The sequence below is a fragment of the Hyaena hyaena genome, unplaced genomic scaffold, assembly GCF_003009895.1.
Source record: "Hyaena hyaena isolate Hyena2069 unplaced genomic scaffold, ASM300989v1 scaffold_0, whole genome shotgun sequence".
NCBI lineage: Eukaryota > Metazoa > Chordata > Mammalia > Carnivora > Hyaenidae > Hyaena > Hyaena hyaena.
The window spans coordinates 12,270,534-12,289,958 of NW_024080632.1; the positions used below are offsets into that span (position 1 = coordinate 12,270,534).

The 19,425-nt window shown below is 46.2% G+C and overlaps 1 protein-coding gene across 4 annotated transcripts in view; it reads right to left on the reverse strand.

Moving 5' to 3' along the window:
* CIT (citron rho-interacting serine/threonine kinase) overlaps nt 1-19,425 on the reverse strand; it is a 165,941-nt gene that overhangs the window by 77,421 nt on the left and 69,095 nt on the right. For all 4 annotated transcript variants that reach the window (XM_039240508.1, XM_039240361.1, XM_039240432.1 and 1 more), the window contains exons 10-16: nt 12,279-12,384; nt 11,225-11,368; nt 9,837-9,956; nt 4,910-5,080; nt 4,581-4,631; nt 4,009-4,062; nt 1,250-1,390 (exon numbers count right to left, since the gene is read on the reverse strand). In XM_039240508.1, coding sequence (XP_039096439.1) covers nt 1,250-1,390; nt 4,009-4,062; nt 4,581-4,631; nt 4,910-5,080; nt 9,837-9,956; nt 11,225-11,368; nt 12,279-12,384 — 787 coding nt within the window. The remainder of the gene's footprint in view (nt 1-1,249; nt 1,391-4,008; nt 4,063-4,580; nt 4,632-4,909; nt 5,081-9,836; nt 9,957-11,224; nt 11,369-12,278; nt 12,385-19,425) is intronic.

Consider the following 19,425-nt stretch of genomic DNA (forward strand, 5'->3'; position numbering starts at 1 on the left):
GCCAGTTTAGGCTGAGGCGCAGCCTCCTGGGGCTGCAGCTTAAGATCCTTTAGGGGACAAAGTAGGAGAAAAGCTGAAAGGGGGCGGTCATGCGAGTCGAATGTTCTCGTGTACCAAGCTGAGGGGTGCACGCAGGGCATATGGAAGCTCTAAAAGCTCTGGAATGGGGCAGGGGTTGCTAATGAGCCTCATGTTGAGGTCCATGAGTCTCACATCGTATAAGCCAGCTGGGGGGAAGGGAAGACAGGGAGTGGAGGGCCAAGAAACTAGTAAGTGTGCTCAGCTAAGGGAAAGAAGGCCTGGACCGTGAGGAGGCCCACAGAAATGGGAAACAGGGGTGAATGGGGGGTAGGGGGGAGACAGCGTGGCTGGATTTATAGGACTGAGTGGCTCACTGAATGGCAGGGGGGCAAGGAGAAGCTGACGAGGTCAAGGTTTCAAGCCAGGGGGTGACCAGATAAATGACAGTGGCCCTGGCTGGCATGAGGAGATTAAGAAGGGAGCCCCACTCATGGGGGAAGATACTGAGTTCACTCTGGAGTTGGGGCACCAGCCGGCACCGAGGCAGGGAGAGCAGAGGGCCCAGCAACAGGGCAGGGGGGATGGGTAAATCAACTCCGATCTGTTCCGTGGGACCATCACTGAGGCGGCGGGGAGTAAAGGGCAAGTGTTACTTTTTATTCTATACTCTTCAGTACTGTTCAGATTTTTTTTACAACAAGAAGATACTCATGTGTTTCCTGTTTAATTATATCAACGATTTCAACAACAACAACAACAAAGAATTCGAGGGAGAGAAGGGGCCCCAAAATCTAGGCCTGGGGGCCATCGACACACGGGTAACAGGTGAAGCCTTGAAAAGTAATGTTATTAACACCAGGGGGAAGGGGCAAGGAAAAACACGGGTGCAGAGGCAAGAAAAGTCAGGATGGTATTACACCTCAGCTACTCAGCATAAATCCTCCCAGCTTAGTGAGGTCAGAGGAAAGCAGAAAGGCAAAGCTTTTAGCAGAACATTTTTCTACTTGAAGCTGCTGCGACCCATCTCTTTCTCCCCTTTCGGGAGACCGCTGCCAGGCTCTCAAGTTTCAAGGGGATTTGCAGAAGGGAAAGTGGTTTGGTCAAACATCAGCGAGAGGTGGTTCTGCAGTGTCTTTCCCTCCGCATGGCCCAGACCTGGTCAGCACCTCACCGGCGGCCACGCCGGGACCCAGGTTCAGTCCACCACGGGCTGAGGTCCCCTGCTCACCTCGGCCTCCACCAGCTTCTTTTTTATGCCTTCAGAGGAGTCCTCACGGTTCTGCAGCTTCTCCAGCTCACGCTCGGCTCGCTCCTTGGCCTGGCGGATGTTCTGCAGCAGCTCGGTGGCCTCTGTGCTGGCTTTTACAGCCTGCCCGGGGAGGAGGGACAGGAGACAGATGGCCGGATTGACTCACATGAAAAGATGGTGACAGTCTCCTCAACAGGAAACGTCAGGTAGTCCTAAGTATGTATGTGTCATATCCATTTTCAAAACGTGTAAACATTCACTTCATTCTGTATTTTTGTCTATGCTCAGGTGCACTTATGTATATTTTGAACATCACTGAATTTGAAATGCATCTTACAGTTAAAATGGACAGCAGTTTCTCCATTGGGGGGCGCAGACAAAGGCATCTCTGATAATCATTAGTATCTTAGCATCAGGGCAACGTAGTAAATGTAAACATAAAGGTCTAGCAGACTTAACCACCCAGGTGTTGATGCCGCACAGCATTAATTTTCACCTTATTTAATTATCTCCTTTGCTAATTAGGGACTCTGTACTACTTTTACAAGAAAACAAGATAAAAACTATAAACTTTCTTTCAAATAAATACCTACCAAAGGATACAGCAGCCATAGGTGCACTGGTAATTCATAAATCTGGGCTTGAAAGGAAAAACCCAGCTAAACCTTTGGAAGTTAATTTTCACTTGGGTCTTAACTATACTGCAGCTGTTATTGCATCAGAGCAAAGGTCTGAGCATCAGAAACCAAGAGTCTCACACTTATTTGCTTTGAAGTATGGTTTTTAAAAAACAAAAACTGCAAAGAAAACTTCAACACCAGCACCATCCAACATGGGAGTCACTAGCTGCACATGGCCCTTGAGCACTTACAATGTGGTTGGTGTGAGTGGAAAATTAATTTTTTAATGCTACTTATGTCTGAATTCATTTAAAAGCTGAAACCGTGTCAATGTTTTAATATTGATACATGCTGCAAGGGTATTTTGGATATATCAGATTAAATAAACCGTATCATTCAAATAACTTCATCTGTTCCTTTTTGCCTTTTTTATGTGGCTACTAGAAAATTTAAAACTACAGCAGGAGCTGACATGTGTGGTTGGCATCACACTCGCAGTGGAGAACATGGTTCTAGATGGAAACATGAATCCCCAGACAAACTTCTAGCTAAGAGGACAGCAGAGGCTCTCGTTGGTGAGCTCAAGGATAGGTAAGAAGGGGCGGATGAAATGGATAAAGAAAATGGGGTCTAGCCACACAGTGCAATATCACACAGCCTTTTTTTTTTTTTTTTTTTTTTGTTTATTTTTGAGAGAGAGAGAGCACACAAGCAGGGGAGGGGCACAGAGAGAGGGAGACACAGAATCTGAAGCAGGCCCCAGGGTGAGTTGTTAGCACAGGGCCCAATGCAGGGTCTAAACCCACCAACTGTGAGATCATGACGGGAGCCGATGTCAGGTGCTCAACCAACTGAGCCACCCATTGACCCCACACAGCCTTTAAAAAGAAGGAAATCCTGGGGCGCCTGGGTGGCTCAGTGGTTAAGCATCAGACTCTTGATTTTGGCTCGGGTCATGTCATGCTTCCTGATATCAAGCCCCATATAGGGCTCTGCGCTGGCAGTGTGGAGCCTGCTTGGGATTCTCTCTCTCTGTCTCTCTCTGCCCATGCCCTATTCTTTCTCTCTCTCTCTCTCTCTCTCAAAATAAATAAACATTAAAAAAAAAAAAAAAGAAAAAGAAAGAAATCCTGTCACACTACAACATGGATGGACCTTAAGGACATCATGCTAAGCAGAATAAGCCAGTTACAAAAGAACAAATATTGTATGATGCTCCTCATATGAAGCACCTAAGGTGGACCAAATCACAGAAACAGAAAGGAGAAAGGCAGTTTACCAAGGGCTGGGGGGACAAGGGAGGAGAATTAGCAGGTAAAGAGTCAGTTGGGCAAGACGGGAAAAGTTCTAGAGATTCACTGCACAAAAATGTGAATATCCATGACACTATCAAGCTCTATACGTAAAATGACAGTACTTCACAGACTGTCCGTGTTTTAGTGTTCCGTGTTTTTTAACCACAACTTAAAAAAAAAAAAAAGGCAAGTAAGAAGAGGCTCTATTGAACCAGGCTGGGGAACACCTTCGTCTTCTTGATGTGACAGGCGTGTCTCAGAACCATGTGCATTCTGGTCCTTTCGCTGGCATTTCCAGTGTTCAGCTAAGAGAAGGGTCATCAGCCACCAATGCACAGGACACTGTAAACCAAACACCTCCCTCCCCCGCCCCGAGCTGACTCCCCAGCCGCAGCCCCTCCCCCACCCCCCGCAGCCATCCAGGGGACGGGAATCCTGCCCACAGTTTCTCACTGAAAGCAGTCTGGGTCATGAACAACACCTGCTTCTCTTACAAATGCGCAAAATGGGGAGCCTGGCCCCCCGAAGGGAGAGAAGCTGGCCTCTTGGCCTCTTGGGTTGTGTCGTAGTATAATTAGAACTTTTACTTGAGAGTCTCGCACAGCTTGGTTTTTAAAAATAAACACTGCTGACATGTCTCAAAAGGGAAAAAAAAAAACTATATTCAGAGCTCTGATATTTTCAGGTAATAGCTCACTCCCCCTTCATTTTCCTCGGTGCTGGCTGACTAATTCGGTCTCTTTCATATTTCAGGCTCTGGGACATGGCAAAGGAAAGTATTGGGAAATGAGGGTAAGTTCCCCCAAAATCACCTCAGGCTTACCTTTTCCAGCTTCTCTTGGAGCTCCTGAATTTTGAGCTGCTGCTCAGCATTGATCTATAATTAAAATCCCGGGAAATAAAGCAAAAGGGAAATTGGCATTAACGCCTTGCTACATTTAGTGCAGTGTTATTTTCTAAGGTTTCTCTGGGGTCTTTCTGTTGTGTTTTCCAGTGCCTACTAATGGAGCGGAAGACCAATGGCCTACCAGAGAAGTCTGTGAATGTCCCAGTGCAAACCTCCATGCTGACAATTTCCCTAGAGCCAGCAACAGACGTCTGGCAAGAGAATCAAAGGCCGGTGCCTTAAGACTATAGGAATTTTCACATGCGTTCTACGAAGTGCCTCAGTTTGTATGTGACTCTGATCAGGCATGATAAAAAATGAGGTGTATTGTACCTCTCTTGGAACCACAGCTAAAGTTAAACATGCTTGCCCAGAGATTGGCCATCAAAATAAAACTGGAAGGCAGTTCTCTGTCCACGGCAAAAGCATTCTTAACCAATGACTGACAGCGGAGAATAACATTTAAAAGATGATCTACTGAAAATAGCAACACCAATAATGGAAAATACCTTCTCTAGTTTCGAATATTCTCCCACTTCAGGTTTCCCTTGATCCTTAGCCTGTAATTTAAGAGATAAAACATATTGGGAAATCCCAAGAGCCTTAAAGTTTTATACAGACAACACCACCTGCTGTACTTTCTGGGTCTCTGTGGCCAAACAATAATAATGATGATGATGATAAATAAGTTACCTTCTACAAATAAAGACCAGGAGCTTTGCAGAGTATTCCATTATTCCCCAAACGTACACTGACTATGCTAGTATTCCCTTTATTCTTGCAAAAACCATCCAGGAGTCTGCCCCCAAAAACCGCCTTCTGGCAGGTGGCTGGCTACCTTCATCAGTTTGTGCTGACATTCTGTCGCTTTCCGCTTGAACTCTTCAGCGGCGAGCCGAGACTCTCTCAACTCCGATTCATAGAGATCACTCCGCCTCCTCGCCGAAACCAGGTCCTCTTCCAACTGATTCATCATTAACCTCATTTCTTCCACTTGAGCCTGGTACTCCTAAAGAGCAGGCGAGGGAAGACCAACGTGAGAACTCCTAAAGAAACCCCAGGTGGTGAAGACCGAAGACCATGGACCACAGAGGGAAGATGCACACTGAAGGCTGACTGGCAGAGAACAGACCTAGAGAAAAGGTGGAGAGCGACAGGCAGAAGGGAGAGGTGTGGGGAGGGCAAGGAGGGAGGAAAGAACATTAAACCTTTAAACTATTTTAACGTAGATCATGTGTCATTAGTAACACCATTTGGAACACGTGTGCCCGCATCTAATATGATCCTCTGAGCAAATAATACCGCACAAGTAGCACAGAACCTTAAGGCATTTGCAACACAGGAGAGCTGAAAGAGATTGTTCTCTAAACCACCAGGATAAACTGCTTACATGTAGCTTTCCTCCAAGGGTAATCACTTATATAGATTTGTCCTTTAGAAGTCATGTGCTCCTAACACAATTAGATATGGTACTAGTTTTAAAATTAACCTTTCAGACGGCACAAGGGGGTAATTGGAAATCTCCGTGGAAAGAATCTTGGAAGGTGAAACTCATCAAGTCGGTTTCTCACCATTAATTTCTCTGGGCCCAAAACTGAATGATGAACTTAACATTGCTCTTGAAATGCAAGTCACCCTGAAATTTGGAAGAGTCAGAAAGCACTGGCTCTGGTCAAAATAACTTGTGAGAACAACTCCGGAGAAAGAATTATCTTGTTCCCTTGAGCAAACCTTTAAAGTGATCCAAACAGCCTGACCTTTTCCAAAATGAATTTCTAAAATCAAAACAGAACATTTGAATCGGTTTTTCAAAATTGGATTTACCAGGAGAAATGGGCAGTGGTTCTGAAAACTTTGGGGCAAAGTATGCAAATGTTCTCTGTTAGCAAAATCAGAGCTTATGCATACAAGGATTTGAACGAGCATGGAGCCAATCAAAGATGACTCGAGGCAGGGGAAGGGACACAAAATGAAAAGAACAAGGAATTGAATCGAGACTATCTTTGATATTCACAATATACGTCTCTAAGATCTTTTCTCCCAAAACATAATTGAAGAGGTATCAACTGAAAACAGACATGTTAACCAGTAAAAACAGTAATTGGTTTTTTATCAATAACACGGTATAAAGCAAACCTTTCATCCCATTGTACAAGGCATTGTAACCCCAGATGCACATGAAAGCAGAGGCGACATTCTTATGAAAACTGGATAGTCTCCATGCAAGCACACCTCTCTGTATAATTGGGAAAGGAAAAAAACGAGCCCAGAGTGGAGCACAGTCTCATTCCACTCCCACCCATTAGCATACTATTATTGAAGGTCAAACCCAGAAGTCATGGGGCACCAGGTTTTCAGAGTGATGCAAACAAACTAAGTGGGTGATACTGGGTTATATAACCAACGGTCTCATAACCTGCTCACAATTATCTGAACTGACAGAGTGGAACATCAACCAAATTATGCAAAATGATACATCCTTTACTTAATATCCGTTACTTTCTAGACCTCTCGGCCGGGGTTGTATTATGACTTTAGTGGCTCTGGGCACTGTGCCTTCCCAGACCCCTTCCTCCATTAAAAAAAAAAAAATGTTCATGGTCTATGAGTTCGAGCCCGCATCGGGCTCTGTGCTGACAGCTCGGAGCCTAGAACCTGCTTCAGATTCTGTGTCTCCCTCTCTCTCTGCCCCTCCCCTGCTCATGCTCATGCTCTGTCTCTCAAAAATAAATAAAAATATACATATATATGTATTAAAAACTATATTTTAGGGGTGCCTGGGTGGCTCAGTCAGTTGAGCATCTGATGTCAGCTCAGTCATGATCTCGTGGTTCATGATTTTGAGACCACATCGGGCTCGCTGCTATCAGTCTGTCAGAGCAGAGCCCACTTCAGATCCTCTGTCCCCCTCTGTCTACCCCTCCCCAACTTGCACTCTCTCAAAAATAAACATTTTTAAAAACCCTATATTTTCAACAGCATTCATATAAGGACAAAAACATTAACACTACCTATGAAAAAGTTTCTTTGACCTAAAAGCTCAACTTTTATCTTCTGATAAAAAAAAAAAGTAAACATCTTATGCGTCCCTAAAACTACTGCTGGCCCTGCTCACAGGCACAAACACCAAGCTGTAGTGGAAGCAAAATGCTGAGAGAAAATCTTGGGCATCTTTTATCCTCAAGCTCCTTTTTCTGTCTGGAACTTCTGTCAGCGAGAAGGGAAGGTAATTTTCGTTTTGTCAAGAGCAAGGACAGAGAGCTGTTCCGTCCCCTCAACATTTCTCTTTCCTGAGCTGGCAGCACCCAGGGGGAGGAAGGCAAGAATCAGACAACATCTCTATCAGCAATCTGAGCTCTTGGGGTACCCAGCTTATGCTACCTCAGCTGTTGAGCCGCTGTTATTAGGCTGCCTATTTCAAGGAAATCCTATAAATCCAATAGCTAACCAAATCACTGCTTCAGGAAAAAATCTTAGAGAAAAGGATCCGGTCTGTTTCCAAGGAGAGAGAACAGGTGTATCTCCGCACGGAGGGAGGGACTGTAGGTCAGTGTTGAGTGGGATCAAGATGGGGAACCATGGACAACGTTTGAGGTCCGCCTAAAGTCAGTCTTCTGAATGGAGCCTCAGAGTATTAGAGGAAGACAGTATCAGACATACTCCTAGTCAGTCAGAAATCCCGAAACACCAGTGCCTTCTGTGTGACCCAGACTTCCGTTTCCCTTCCTGAGGAAGGGGCGCAGGGCACCAGTCATCTCTAGTAATGGTGCATGAATCAAACTATCATGGAAGCCTCTTAGGTGTTTTTAATTTTAAACCAAATGCAAACACTCTGCAGGAGGTAGCTAACCAGAAGCAAAATGTTTAGAAAATAAAACAACACAGAGCTATATGGAAATTAGCTTTTGAGAGAAACAGTGGGGAATAACCATGGCCAAATCTGGGCCATGCTGCAAACCAACTACTAGGGGTCTGTCTGCTCAGGCAGGAGCAGGAAATGCTTTTTCCTGGACTGCAGACATCCTGGTAGCCCAAAACTCACCAAAAGTTGATTTAATAAATCCATCTTCCGATGAGAAATAAAATCTGAACCTAGGGAAGTTTTCTGCCCCCCCCCCCCCCAGTGGAAGTTTTAGCAATCATTAAATCTAAACCTCCACATGGATGCCAGCTGTGGTATGAATCATCAAAGGCATTTCTTTGAACTCAACCACCAGCATGTACCTTTTCAAAATGTCCTGATAATTCAGTTTCTATGGAATACACGGACACCAGCTGCTCCCTCTGCTGGCCAAACGCGACTTTCATTTCCCCAGGATGTCCCCAAATAGCAAATCTCCAAAACACATGGAACTAATGGGAGAAAAAGAATCCTACCTCTCAAAACTTTTAGGATGAAAAACTATGTTGATAAAAGGGGCGATGAGTCAACTGTCAGAGCAGATTTTTCAAACTCTCTGTGTAACCTTCAAAATCTCTAAGATTAGTATTGGTGTTCCGAACAGATTGCAACATTTCCTTTGCAGGTGTATTTATAACATCTTTATCAAGAGAGGATTATTAACTAACCACTTTAAAATATTAAGGCGATAAATAGATCGTGCCAACAAAATCCCCCAATCATTCCTTCCTTAAAGAAGAGGTAATGGACCAAATGATTTGCAGGAATCTCTTATATTAGCACCACACAGATGGCTACGTTTGTGCTGCCCCGAGACAAAAATGTTCACTGCCATCCCGCGTCCATTAGATTTTCTGAAATGAATGAGAGTCGCCTGGCAGCTGATAATTCAGCTCTCCAATTGCTCACTGCCATCTCTTCATTAAAGTTTCTATTTACAGTTTCTTCAAAGGACAGAAAAATCCATGCTAAAAAGGAAACAATGAGGCAAAGTAAAAATGAACCATCTAAAAAGCAAACTCTTTTAGAAAGGGAGAGCGAGAGAGAGAGAGAGTAAGCTTTTTAAACATCTTGATTCTCTTTTCTGAACACTCGGGATGGCTTTCTGCACTCAGATTCCCTCCGTTAATTCTGACTCGGCTTTTGCTGCTCAAACTCTTCTTCTTCTATATCTTTATAGAAATAATGCCACGACTTATCCTGTCTTCTCCCGAAGACTTAAAGTGCATCTGAGAAGCAATATGAAAATATTTAATTTTTTTGGTGGTCTAAAGCAGAGTTTGGCAAACTCTTTCTCTGAAAAGCTAAACAGTAAGCAATTTCTGCTCGGTAGGCCATATGGTCTTTGTCACAACTACCCACCCCTGCCACTGTAGCATGATAAGCAGCCATGGACACCACATAGATGAATGGGCATGGCTGGGTTCCAATAAAACTTTATTTATGGATGCTGAACCAAGCATCCATATAATTGTCCATATAATTTCCACATGCCTTGAAATAGTCTTCTTTTTTCTTTCCCCCTAACCAGTTAAAAATGCAAAATTCATTCTTAGCTTGTGGCCATGGAAAACAGGTGGTGAGCCAGATTTGCCCCACAGGCTACAGTCTGGCCACCTTTGTTCTAAACCTACCTCTTTAAGTGAAAAGAGTAGCCATGATGGGGTGCAGACTTCAAAAGGAGCTAGAACACGCACTCCACCGTTTATATAAACCGTGAAGAATCTACAGTTTTCAAATGACCTACATACCTCTCTCTCCTCCCCCCAGCCTCCCCTCCTCCTCTCCCCCTACCCCCCGAAACACGCCTGTCCTGAAATCAGAGGTCCGAGGTGCTGCCCTGCTCCCAAGCAGCAGGTCATACCTGCTCTTTGATCTCCTGGAGCTTCCGGCTCTGCTCTCTGATATCGTGGAGAAGCTGCAGTGCTTTGTCATCCTCCTGGGACACCTCCATCCGTGCTTGCTCCAAACTTCGCTTTAAGCTCTAAGGAAAGCAAAAATTTTAATAGGGATGCCCTGTGGTTCCTGCTCTGTTTGAAAAGATTCATTAAGGGAGCTGCAAGCCACTTCGCGGACACCAGGAAGGTTTCAGGTGACGGAGCAAAGTTGACAACTTCCAGCTGGCTGCTGGCTCCGGTTTTCGTCCTGTAAAAATCCCTTGGTTCAAGAAACATCATCTCAACCTTGTGACCTCATGGGTCTGGCCTGAAGCTGCATCACAACCTGCCTCCTACCACCATCAACCTGTTCTACCAGATACTTACTTGGGCATTCAGGACTAAAAACTGTTAAGATCCCTTAGCCTTTCATTAAACCACCATGGGGATGGCTACAGAGTCTTTTCTGGAATATCGGTTATTAGAGGGCTCTCCAGTATAGATCCCTGTTTCAAAGCAGCAAGGACTTCCTTCTTGCCTAGGTGTCATTTAAGACTCCAAGAAGTCTATTTCCACCTCCTGGCTTATGCTTCCTGGACACCTTGCATCCATAAGGTTCCCTCAGTCCTTCAGTGGAACTGAAATACATATCTGAAATACATAACTGAATAACTTCACCCACCACTGAAAGGCAGCCAAATCTGGAATGGAAACATAGCAGTTATTCTTAATCAGCCACGTTCTAGAGATTTCCTTCTCCCTTGTGAAAAAAACTTGGAAAATGTGTGATTCAACTTCTTAAGACTGTTTAATTGGCCACATTAAAAAAAAACAAAACACCTGAATGAAAAATTTAACGAGACAATGGAGAAGACAGTCTACTCTTGTGAAGGAAAGGCAAAAAAAAGAAAAAAAAAAGTCACATGGTAAATAATGACAGAGGGTCTGGGTTTTTACAGGCTGAGTCTTCTTGTTGCTACACTGGATCTAAGCAATGGAAAGCTGATCTCGGGTGGATTTGCTTATTTAGGAGTTGGGTTCCTGAGGCTGATCGTGTTGGACAGGATACAGACCAGAGAGGTTGGGATGGGAGGTGTTAGGACCTTTCATAGCTCGCCGCAGTGACGATCATCACCGCATCCAGGCTCCGCAGCCTACCTGGACTCCCTGGAGCCCAGTCTCACTGTTATGGGAGCTTCCACGTGGCTCACGCTACCCTGCTAATCACACACCTTGCCTTTGACTACTCCCTCTCTCTCTCTCTACTATCTGCCTTTGGCTGTGATGTGCCTCATGAAGCTGTCATGAAACAGGATGAGACACACACGACAGGAAGTGCCACCTCCGAGGGAAGGGGACTTTGGGGAAGGCTCACACTGCATTCTGTGATGTAGGTAGCAAGGTCCTGCTCCAGGAGGGATCTCTGAGTCTCAGAGGCCTTCAGCTCCACCTCCTTCTGACTAAGCACAGCCTCCACCTCTGATACTCTCCGATGTAACCGGGTCATTTCCTGCTCCATCTGAAATAGACACATCGACAGGTTAAAAGGGCCCAGGGAGGTTCGTCAGGAGTAATCAAATCTCAAGCAGCCTCCGAAACCACCTGGTGGTCTGGGCTGGCACTAATTCGCCAAAGGTTGGGAAGGAAATACCATTGCTTCTTCGCCCGGGAGCACACAGTTCTTCGTAAGGACAGTCACCAATGCTAAGTCACTCCTCTCATCCAAGACTCGGTGCACACTTGGTCACTTCTCTAGCCCAGTGAGCAAGGAAGCCACAATCACCATTTTTCACCTGTATGCTTTTTGGGTTTAGTTTGGCTTTTTGCACACGTCACTTTAATTTTATCCCAAATCCATCTTGATCCCCCCCATCTCCTTGCAAAGAGCTAGAGGACAAATCCAGGGCAGGGCAAGGAGATATGTATTCGTCTGCACTCTTAGGAGTCCCAGGCAAGTAGTGGGTTTTATGAGCTTCCAGAGAGCCGCCCCTGGGCAGGAACAGTGAGTGTTAAGAGACGTTGAGCATAGTCAACACAGTGGCCGCAGTTACATAAGCAGGAGTTTTAAAGGACTAAGAAGAGAGACTTCGCATCACTCAAAGCAGATGGGATGCAGCTCGGCCACAGGTGAGGACCCACGCCACCTGCCGGAAGAAGCAGACATCTGGCTGGGTCATGCCGAGGAGCGGGCCGTCTTAAATCCAGGGCCTCCTCTGGTTAAGATTTAAAGGATTTACGGCAACGTCAAGGCCTGAATTCATCTCCCTCTGAGCTGCTGGAGGCGAGACTTCAGCGAGGGAGGGAGCGCCTCGCCCGCTGGGTATGGACCAGGTGGCTCAGCGCCAGCAGCGGCCCCGGGCGGATCCCTTGGCATAGATTGACGGGAGGATCCTGGAGCAAGGAGGGAGGCCAGCTGCGGAAATAAATACCTTGTGACACTTGTCCTGGGAGTCTTGCAGCTCTTTGCTTTTGATGAGAAGTTTCTTTTCCATGGAGCTAATCTTGGCAGGGGAGTCCAGACTTGACACAACAGACCTAGATAAGAAAACCAGCGTTAAGGGGGCCAGCAGGTGGTCCTGACAAGTCGCTTTCAGAAACTGTGGCAGGGAGGGAGGACAGACCTCCGGAGCTCTGTGGCCGTCAAGAGAACCAGCTTGAGAAGCTTCTGATGACAGCAAGGCCACGGGACACAGAGGTGGGCAAAAGCAAGAACTCTGGAGGCAGGCAGGCCTGGGTATAAACTCAGTGGCCGCCGACCTGAGGCAATGATTGGGCCTCTCTGGGCCTTGGTTGCCGCCTATGAACAGACATGCACCCTGCGCCTGCTCTGTTCCATAAACCGTTCCAGGTCCTGGAACAGTGGTGAACAAGACAGACAAGGTCCCTGCCCTCCTGGAGCTGACTTTCACAGAGGGCAGACAGACAGACACACAAACAAAAAGGTTACAGATAACGTCAAAGAAGGAGATGGGTGTATGGTACGAGAGATAAAATGGGGTCGGGGGTCTGGTCTAAGCAAGGGTGACCAGGGAGGGTCTCTCTGAGTGGTGACATCCGAGCTGCGACCCGAAGGATAAGAAGGTGCCGGCCATCGATGCCCTGGAAGGAAGCAAGCTCCAGAGGAGGGGGAAACAGATGCAAAGGCCCTGAGGCAAGAGTGAGCTAACACAGCATGTGCCTAACAAACGTCATTAGTAACTATGCTGATCAAATTACCGGCTCTTCCATCCCCAAGCTCGCCAGTTTGGTTCGGTCTCATTTTATGAAAGCAGCTAATGTGTGTTACAGGGGGCCCGTCCCCACGTCCACGTCCTGACCCCCGGAACCTGTGGATTGGTTACCAGATGTGACAAAAGGGACTTCGCAAAGGGGATTAAGTTCAGGAGTCTGAGATGGGGGCGATTATCTTGGAGTTACTGGGCAGATGCAGCGTTGTCACAAGGGTCCTTCAGAAACAGAAGCAGAGGAGGAAGGGGATGCGACAACTGAAGTAGGGTCGGAGAAAGAGACGTTGGAGGTGCCGCACTGCTAGCTTTGAAGGCAGAGGAAGGGGCCTTGAGCCAAAGAATCTGGGTGACCTCTAGAAGCTGGGAAAGGCAAGCAAGCAGAAGCTCTCCTCGAGGTTCCATAGAGCATAGCCTTGTCTGCACCCTGATTCCAGCCCAGCAAAACCCATCTTGGACTCCTGATCTCCAGGACTATAAGGCGATAAGTCTGTGCTGTTTTAAGCCACTTATTTGTGGCGACTCCCTGAGCATGGACGCCCCACATGGCTCTGGTCTAAAGCTAGATGTGTCTCAGCAATTTCTTCTCTATAGTTCTAGGAGGCAAGTACGATTTGTTATCCTCATTCTATATGTGGGGAAGCTGCCAATTAATAAATGGCTCCTGCTGGTCTTAACAGAGAGCTGCGGTGAGTGCGGAGGCTGGTCGGTGCGTCCAACAGGGCCGCCAGGATGAGATCACAACAGGGCAGCACAACCTCCCGACAGTGGGCTAGGAGACCCCTCCACGGAAAGAAGGCACTCATCCACTCGGTGGACGTGCACCTCACACACACTGCCTCATCCCTGGAAGCCACTGGTCGTGGGTCACATAGGCCGGCGACCCTCAGTGGTCGGCATCCTGGGAAAGAACACCAGGACTGGTGAAGCGCAGGGCCCGGGGAACAGAAAGGTTCCTGTGCTCGGACAGCTGTGCGACAGAGCCCCCCTCTGCCCCACACACCCATCTTTGTTGCCTTGGTAACGGGCCCGCAGGTGCGGGTGGTCAGTGAGCGTTCACGTCTTTCCAGCAGGTGAAAGTTCTGATTTCTGATACCCCAAACTACTTCCCGGCCTCTATCAGGTCCATTCCCTGCAGCAACTCACACCTCTCACCCTGGCCCAGTGGCAAGGGCTGGCATGACCGTGCTGGCTTGCTGGACCCCAGTGACAGCTCCCTACATACACACTGTAGGGCAGCAAAGTGAATGGACACCCAGAGTCATGCTGCTCTATTCAAAATCTGACTCTGCCACTCACTGAGCCTCAGTCCCCTCATCTGTATAATGGGGATAACTCTCAAACTACTTCAAAGAGTTGATGTGGGGATTAAATGAGATAAGCCGGTATAGCTCATAGCACTGTGTCTGGCACATTACAAGGGTTCAATAAATGTCAACCATCACTATTATCATTATCATTTTTATCATCACTACCCATGCAATGGTGTAAACAGCACATGCTCGCAGGCCTAAAACAGTTGCTTGAAATAGTAAAACTCGGGGGGCTGAAAGTGCTCTATGCTATTAATCACATTAAAACAAGTGTTGGTTATTCACAAAAATGGGCAAGAGGGATTGAAATCCCAAAATAAAACTTAAAAAAAATTTTTTAATGTTCATTTATTTTTGAGAGCAAGAGGGACAGAGTGCAAGTTGGTGAGGGTCAGAGAGAGAAGGAGACACAGAATCTGAAGCAGGCTCCAGGCTCTGAGCTGTCAGCACAGAGCCCGACATTGGGCTCTAACTCACACACCGCAAGATCATGACCCGAGCCGAAGTCGGATGCTTAACCAACTGAGCCACTGAAATGCCCCAGAAATAAATCTTTTTTAAAATATCACTTTTAGCTAAAAATCTTAAGTTCTGCAGCTCTCACTAGCCTATTTTCCACCTAAAATCTAGCCAAAACACAAACACACACACACAGTTTTGCTTTTCAATCTGAGATGAAATAGGTTCCTTGGGGTGGCCTTGGGTTGTCTTTGCTACTTCCTTTATTCCGGACATCACTCTGGTGGGCAGGCTAGAGAAGGCCCAAACCACCTGAAACAGGGAGGATCCACAGACAGGGTCCTTGGTCCTTTACTAATCAGGAGGCACCCACATGTCACTAAGTTACACACCGACCTGGGTCAGGGATGACAGCAGAGGCCATAGTTCTCTGTGCCTGAGCACAGAACCAGCCCCTTTTAGAAGAACCATGACAGGGGAGTGTGATCGTGGGGTAGGAAGTGGCCCCAAAACTTGATGACACGCAGAAGACAGGATCCAATGGTGTTCAATGTTTAAAGTGAGCTGCTGTGGCGACAATAGCTGATTGCTTATTCCTCCTCCCCCCCCAAAAAAAAAGTGTTTCTAGGTCACTCATTAATGGGACCCAGAATCAAGGGGGCATGTATCCCCTACCTGTCTGCACTCACGGGAGACAGTGAGATGCCCTCTTCATCACCTGAGGTCCAACTCCCTCCTTCTATTTTGGTAGCTATTTTGATGCTTGACAAATTTTCACTGTTTAGAAGTTTAAGTACAGCAATTAAGAGCTCTTCAGAGTCAAGGTGCTAAAGAAATCTTTTTTTTTTTTTTTTAAGAATAAATAAAAATCACACCTAAAAAAAGCTATGGTAAGAATGCTGTCTCTGAACCCAACCTGTACCAATGATCCCACAGCAGGAATGTGACTGGAGGACAAGGCTGGGGGATGGAGGGCAGAAAGTTCATCACAGCTTGCTGGCACTTCCCTGGTCTTCAGCCAGTCCGCACGTTAGAATCACCTGGAAAGCTTTTATAAAGTACCGATGCAGGGGTGCCTGATGGCTCAGTCAGTAAGCGTCCGACTTCGGCTCAGTTCATGATCTCACTGTTCACGAGTTCGAGCCCCGCGTCGGGCTCTGTGCTGCTAGCTCAGAGCCTGAAGCCTGTTTCAGATCCTATGTCTCCCTCTCTCTCTGCCCCTCCCCCACTCATGCTGTCTCTCTCCCTAAAATAAATTAAAAATAAATTTTTAAAAAATGAATAAAAATTAGAAAATAATAAAGTACCAATGTAGGGCAGTGGAAATATTCCATGTGATACTATAACAGCGGATACATGTCATTACACATTTGTCCAAACCCACCCACAAAACGCACACCACTAAAAGTGAATTCTAAGGTAAACCACGGTGGACTTTGGGTAGATTCAACAACTGTAACAAGAACACCCCTCTTGGTGTGGGATGTTGATGATAAGGGAGACAGTGCACATTTGGGGGAAGGGGGTAAATGGGAAATACCTGTACTTCTAGTTAACATTGTTGTGAACCTAAATCTGTTCTTAAAAAAATAAAGTCTTAAAACAAAAGCAAAAACAAAAATCCCTGAGGCCCAGGGCCCAACCAGACCAATTAAACCAGAGACTGACTGGGAGTAGGGCCTGGACGGCACCAGTTTTACCAAGCTCTCAGGTGATTCTAATGTACAGAGAGGATTGAGAACCATGAAGCTAAAAAAAAATACACCTGTGATTTAGGATTTTTAAGACTCATAATATGACTGTTCCCAACAATTGGCTCCAGGTGGCATTTTTGGCCTATTGGTGCCTTTTGGCCACTCTTTGAGTGGGGACACAATTTTGAAGTTAATCTTGGTGGGCTATGAATTTCAAAACAATGTACAGACTTCAGACACTGATTAAAGACTATTCCTACCCCATTTTTAATAAGCCAACTGCAATATACCTTTCCATGAATTACGTCTGTAAAAGAAATATACTAGAGACAGGTATGGCTCAACGTATTTGTATTCTATTTATTTTTCATATAGACACCTAGTTAAGAAAGTCAGAAGTCCTGCCCTCAAACAAGTAACTCTGTAGAGAGAGAATTCATGTCACTGCCTTTGTCATCACTACCAGTGCTCATTTGTTGAGCACTTAACTATGCATCAGACACTAGACGCTTTACAGATTACCTCAGTGAACTCACTCAATAATTCTAAGAGGTGAGCACTGTCATCCCATGGCAATGAGGCGAAGGAATAGCTTACCCTATGGCCTCTACATGCTCCTTTCCCATTATGATGATGTGGGAGCGGGCGTGGTGAAGCAAGGCTGGGTTTTGGGTCAAAGTTAGGCTCTGCAACCCAACGGCCATGGGTTCAAATCCCAACTCTGATATTTCTTGGCTGGACAGCCCTGGACAAACCCAAGAAAAGCAACCCAAGGAAAAGAGCTTCAGAGCGTGGGTGCTCACAGAAGAAAGAGAAATGGATCACTCAAGGGAAGGTAACGTCCATCCATGGCTGGCTGCGTGCAACCCTGGGAGGGCAGCTCCAAGGCTGAGCCCAGGCCGGTCTGGGCACCCGAGAACATCCATTCAGGTCGGTCCACAGCTACCCCCAGAAACAGCTCAACACACACACAAGAGCAACTCTTCCTCCCTAGTTTGGTCGCTCTGGGGGGTAATTACATGGGAAACAGTACAGACTTTAGAGGCCCGGGCTGGTTCATGCTCCGGGCTCGATGAGATGCAGTACAATGAGGATGCTAATAAAAGAACACGCAGCCTGCCCACACATTGCTTGCCGACTCCTCCTGGCCACATCTCGGATACACAGCCAGTTATACCCATGGAGAGAAAAGGCACTTCTGAGCAGCGGGTGCACACAGCCACCCACCCACACACAGCAGTGCTGTCTCTTCAAACACGAAGCCAAGTTTGGGTTTTCCTCTTTTTTCCAGCTTCTATTTTCTAGAAAAATTTACTCTGAAATCAACATCTCGTCCTGATATACACATCTGCTTTGTAATTAAAGAGGCACAAAGAGTATTAATAGAGGTAATGGTATATGACACACAGAGGGAAGGTCGGGCTTAGTCGTTTCTGCTGCAGCATAAAGAATATTTTCTTAAAATGTGTTAGATGTGACCTAAAAATTGCTTTCCATAACTTCAACATTTAAGTACCAATGATAAAAAGAAATTTTCCCAGTGTCTATAATAATCCACAGAACTCAAAAAAAAAAATCCTTAATAAAGCTACCAAGAGAATGCTTCATAGCAAAAGAAAATACAATCTGTGCTTCCGTCCTAAAGAAAGTATATGTGTTGAGTACTCTCTCATCGCTGCTGTAATAATTAAGGTCATGCATAAGCATCAAGCCATCCATTTAGTCACTTAGGAATAGGGATCCTTAAGACTGCAGAAGATGCCACCAGATCACAGAGAACATAGATCACAAATCACAGATATTCTTGAGATAACCAAGAATGGATACTTGAGTCTAAACCGAGGGGAATCAAAATTAGCTCAGCTGAGGGCCCTACCTTAATTGTGGCCAACAGCACTAAAAATACATGCAACTGCAAGATGTAATATGGTGCAAAAAATAAAACACTCATCAGCATTCTGTTCCAAAAATATATTGGCTTTTAAGATTGAGCATTCTGAAATTTATGAACTAACTTTATAAGCCCATTTCAAAATACACAAGTGGTGTCCATCAGGAACACTTGGAAGTATTAAAAATACTGTTCTACTAAAGTTTCAGAGTCTAGCTGGCTTTGGGGGCGCCCCCACCAACCCACACACACATCACATATGCACGTGTGCGAGCCCACACACACACACACACACACACACACACACACACACACACAGCAGTGGTCTCCAGTTGGATTAGAGTATTTGCTTTGGAATGATTAACAGGTAACTCAAGAATCATTTATTAAAAATCGCAATATTAATGAAAGTGTAGACTCATGTGATTTCTAATAGAGTCCCACCTCTAAGCCAGTGCTAGCTCTGCGGGTCACCGTCACCAGCACACATCCACCTCCTCCCTGGATGGCTGCAGTGACCTAACTCACCTCCTTGAGTCCAGTTCTTGTTGCCCTTGCAGCCACCACACAGCGGTCAAGGGGACCCACGGCCACCACTCCAAACCCAAACCTGGAGGCCTACCTTACCTCAACTCGGACCCCACCCCCATGCATCCCGAAGCTCCAACTACCCCACTGGGCTTTGTGCTCACTGGACAGCCACAGGCAAGTCCCGGCCTCAGGGACCAGCATGGTCATTCCCCATCTCAGGTTCTAATTTCTTCACAGCTCTCACCATCATCTGAAAATCTTTTATGAACTTATTTATCCCGTCTCCCCCTGACAGAATGCTAGCTTCTTGAGGGCAAGGACCTTGTCTGTCAGTTATGCCACAATCCCTAGAACAACATATTTGTGGGGTGAGTGAACGGGTGAATGAATGGTATGCCAAATATTTCTGTGCCCCAGGCAGCCTCCGTTTAAAGGTCACAGCAGACAAGGGAATCCAAACCAGA